Source organism: Pelodiscus sinensis, chromosome 1, assembly GCF_049634645.1.
Source record: "Pelodiscus sinensis isolate JC-2024 chromosome 1, ASM4963464v1, whole genome shotgun sequence".
NCBI lineage: Eukaryota > Metazoa > Chordata > Testudines > Trionychidae > Pelodiscus > Pelodiscus sinensis.
In genome coordinates this window covers 335,039,325-335,043,981 of record NC_134711.1, presented here as the reverse complement: position 1 = coordinate 335,043,981, position 4,657 = coordinate 335,039,325, and the positions used below count along the sequence as shown (strand labels likewise).

General features: G+C 48.3%; 1 protein-coding gene across 1 annotated transcript; it reads right to left on the bottom strand.

The window, feature by feature from the left end:
• Nucleotides 1-2,475: 2,475 nt before the first annotated feature.
• LOC102456696 (olfactory receptor 52R1-like) lies at nt 2,476-3,423 on the bottom strand. The gene has a single exon (XM_025181699.2). The coding sequence runs from the start codon at nt 3,421-3,423 to the stop codon at nt 2,476-2,478; it is 948 nt and encodes a 315-aa protein (XP_025037484.2).
• Nucleotides 3,424-4,657: the final 1,234 nt, after the last annotated feature.

The following is a 4,657-nucleotide window of genomic DNA, read 5'->3' as shown; positions in this document are numbered from 1 at the left end:
ATCGCCATTTTCGCGATCGGAGCTTTTTTGCGGAAAACAAATCTGAGCTGTCTACACTGGCCCTTTTGCGCAAAACTTTTGCGCAAAAGGATTTTTGCCTGAACGGGAGTAGCATAGTATTTCCGCAAGAACACTGACAATCTTACATGAGATCGTCAGTGCTTTTCCGGAAATTCAAGCGGCCAGTGTAGATAGCTGGCAAGTTTTTCCAGAAAAGTGGCTGATTTTCCGGAAAAACTGGCCAGTCTAGACACAGCCATAGAGTTTATGTTCCTTTCTATATTTCTCACTGGGATTTGCCTTCCACTTTTTAAACAGTGCCTTTTTATCTGCCACTGCTTCTTTAATTGGTTGTTAAGCCACGGTGACATTTTTTGGTTTCCTTACAGTGTGTTCTTTAATGTGGGGTGCACATTTAAGTGGGGCTTCTATTATGATGTCTTTGGGAAGTTTTCTTGCAGCTTGCAGAGATTTTACTTTTGTCACTGTTCCTTTTAATTTCTGTTTAACTAATCTCGTTTTTGTGTAGTTCCCCTTTCTGAAATGAAATGCCAGAGTGAAAGTTGTGAGTCAGACAATGGACTCTTCTCTGATGGCTGAGAAATGGGGCCTATGAGCCGCACAATGCACATCCTCACCAGCCTACCTGACACCCTCCTTCCCACCCTCAGCTTCATGGATGTGGCTTCTTAACATCCTCCTGGGGAGTCCACTGCTGGCTCCATTCTCCCCCAGCACTTTCACCTCTGACGTGCAGTAACAGCCCAGGGGCTGTTGTTACCCTTCAAAGGTGGAAGCATCCTTATCAATTAATCAAATAGTCAATGCAAACTATTCGATTAATCAACTAATTGAAATTTTACATCCCTAGTTTAGATGTCTCTCTTAGGGTGTGTCTTCACCACCGCACTATTTCGAACTGGCTTAATTCGAAATAGTTCATTCGAATTAAGCTAATTCGAAATAACACATCTATAACAAAAATTATTTCAAAATAGCATTTTGCTATTTTGAAATAGCGTGTCCACACTGAGTGGACCCTGAACCAAAGTTAAGGCTGGCCGGAACCAGTGCTGGCAGGGCATCAGGTTAGGACTTAGTGTGTGGGTCTGCTGCCTGAGACTAACTGAGCTCTGTGCTTAAAGGGACCCGACTCCCACCCCAGACAGACAGTTCTCAGGGTTCCCCGCTTGCTTGTCTACCTCAATGCGGGACAACAAAGCAGTCCTGGCTTGGAGTGCCCTGAGTGCTCACACTCAGGACACCACAGCACTCATCCACATGGAGCCAGAGCTGCCCCTGGGCTCACCGGTGCATCTCGTGGGGTGGTTGCCATCAGCTCAGCTGCACTTGCTGCAGGCTGCCATCCAGGGGGTCCATCGGGGGGCTGTCAGGATCCAGGAGGCCCTGAGGGAGAGCGTCCACCACGAGGAGCCCTCAAAGTCTCCCCGGTCCTCCCCACTGGGGGCTCATACCCCATTCCTCCCTCACGTCCTTCCACTTACCCCTCCCTAGCCCCCCTTCTTGATGTCAAATAAAGGACACGTATGTTCAAAAATAGAAACTGGGTTGATTGAACAAAACTGGGGGGAATGGACCTCTGGAGAGACTGGGAATAGGAGGTGGGAGAGGGGAAGAGAGGGGAGGGGGAAACCTGGGAGGAGGGAACTGGAAGGGGGAAGCAAGTGGAAGAAGGGGGAGGGGAAGCTCAGGGCTCAGGGTTGGGGGTCTCGCTGGACCAACCTGACTTTCATGCAAACCCACTCCTGGGTTCTCATGTGGCCTTTGGTGGCCAGGCTGGCAGCTATCCTACCATAGACGGCCGTGTTCCTCCGTCTAGGGCTCAGATCATGGAAGTTGGGGGCATCCCCCCCAAACCTGAATAAGGTCCATGATCTCCAACCGGGACCAGGAAGGCGTCCACCTTCTCCAGCCCCTGTCATGCTCCTGGGAGCTGGCAGACTGCTCCGGGGGAGCGGTGGAGGGCTGGCTGCCAGTGGCTTGCTGGCTCACGTTTTGGGGCCACTGGGTCAGGGGCCTCAGTGGCCACTGCTGGCTCTGGGCTGGCAGGCTTGGAGCTGGCACATGCACTGTGGCCAGGGTCTACCCCTTTAATGGCTCTGGGGCTAGGGGAGAGGAGAGTAAGTTTTTCTGGTTGTGCCCAGAGTGGCCACCAGGGCTCCCTGGGAAGGGCTGTCAGCCTCCTATTTTGACTTAAGTGTCTACACAACACTTAATTCGAAATAACTATTTCCAATTTGGCATTACTCCTCATAGAATGAGGTTTACCAATTCAAAATAAGGGCTCCACTATTTCTAATTTATTTCGAAATAGCGGTTTGGCTGTGTAGACGCTATTAAAGGTAATTCAGAATAAATGCTGTTATTTCGAATTAACTTTGTAGTGTAGACATACTTTTACTGTCCAGTAAATGACTCAAGCTCCTTATCCCCAGCCATCACTGGAAGAAAACCTTAGGTTCTTTTAGGAATAAGGAGTCGGAACAGCCTGCCCTGGATTTGCTTGCTCCTCACCCCATAGATGATGGGGTTTAGCATGGGGGGCACTAGGAGATACATGTTGGCAAAGAGAATGTGGAAAGACAAAGCCACATTGTGGCCAAACCGATGCATGAGGGAGGTGAAAATCATTGGGATGTAAAATGTTAGGATGGCGCAGAGATGGGAGCTGCAGGTCCCAAAAGTCTTGAGTCGGGCGTCCTTTGTGGGGAGTCTGAAGATGGCTTTGAGGATCTGGGTATAGGACATGGCGATCAAAATCACATCCAGACCATGGACACTGAATAACACAGAGAGGCCGTAGTAATTACTGATAGTGATGTCAGCGCAGGCCAACTTCACCACGGCCATGTGCTCACAGTATACATGGGAGATGATGTTGGTTCTGCAATAAGGCCGCAGACTTGCGAGGATGGGATAGGGCATTACGAGCACGCTTCCACGAAGCATCATGGCCAGGCCAGTCTTGACCACAAAGGAGTTTGTCAGGATGGTGGAATGTCTCAGGGGATCGCAGATGGCCACGTAGAGATCATAAGCCATGGCCACGAAGATCCCAGACTCCATGACTTTGAAGGAGTCAATGAAGTACATCTGGGTGAGGCAGGCTCTGAAATTGATCTGCCTGGAATTGAACCAGAAGATGCTCAACATTTTGGGCAGGGTGGAGGTGGACAGGACCAGGTCAGTGACCGCCAGCATGCAGAGGAAATAGTACATGGGCTCATGGAGGCTCGGCTCCGTCTTCACGATGAAGAGGATGGCGAAGTTTCCCAAGAGGGCTATGGCGTAGATGGCAGAGAAGGGGATGGAGATCCATATATGGGCCGCCTCCAGTCCAGGAATGCCCTGCAGGATGAAGGTGGAGGGGTTGGTGAAGATGGTTGTGTTGGATTCTGACATAGAGGTGAGATTGGATCTAACCCTGAAGCAGAGTGATGTCTCTTGCATGTACAGTATGCGCCTGTATCTTCCTGTATTTGACTAGTGTCTTGGCTGATGGTCCCAGTAGAATATGCCTGCATGGAAAGACAATGTTAATAGCAGACACTACATGCTGTTCTCATTGGTGAAGCAGATTGATTACGCCTCACACCCTTAAAACTGAAATTTTCACTATTCACAAAAAATGAATCATGAAAAAATGGAGCCTACTAATATCATATTTGATAGTGCTCCATCAGCAAAGAACTCCTGTATTTCTTAGTGTGGGAAATAGGCATAGGTACCAGTAGGAAAAATTAACGTGGATACCGGTTATGCCTCGTTGTTCCTTTATACCATGTAAGTCAGGCATTCTCTAGAGAGTTCCCCACTTGCTTGGTGGCTTAAAATGAAAGGGTGTGTCTAAACTACATGGCTCTGTCGACGGATCCATGTAAACTAATTTACCCGACATAGTCAAAGAAGTGGGGATTTAAATTATCCCCACTTCATTAAAATAAAAATGGCCACCACGCGGTGCCGACAATCAGCTGATCCGGCACAGCGCGGCAGTCTAGACGCAGCACGGTCGACAAGGGAAGCCTTTATCGACCACTCCTGTAAACCCCGCTTCTTTGACTCTGTTGGGTAAACTAGTTTATATGGCTCTGTTGATGGAGCCATGTAGTCTAGACACACCCAAAGTGAGAGAAGATACCAAACCTTTATCAAGACAAGAGCTGGGGGAAAACATCCCACCTAGAACAGACCTCAGCAGAAAAATCGGGGCATCATTGTAAACAGCTCCCAGGAAATACCTGGTCATTGAACACCAAGACACATAAAGAGACGGAGAACAACCCCATCTGGATAAAGGATACAGGAAATAGAAAATGGAGCTGTGGGAGAGCCCATGACTAGAGTATTGGGGCTACCATAGGTGAAGAGGCTGCAAAGACTGGGAAGAGACAAATAAGGGGGCCCATGATAGAGGAGAGTCAAACAAAGAATGAAGCGGATGACACACAAATTGTCAATGAGAGAACAGTCACCAACGAGGAATATCTACAGTCACTAGGTGTTCAAAAGGCTAATTCCCAAAGGCCAAAACAAATTGTCAGCAAAATGAATTGGGAGGATAAATTCAAGTGCAATCAACTTTGTTATCTCTGTTTTTATATACGTCTTCCGTTACCAAACCAAATGTCTCAAA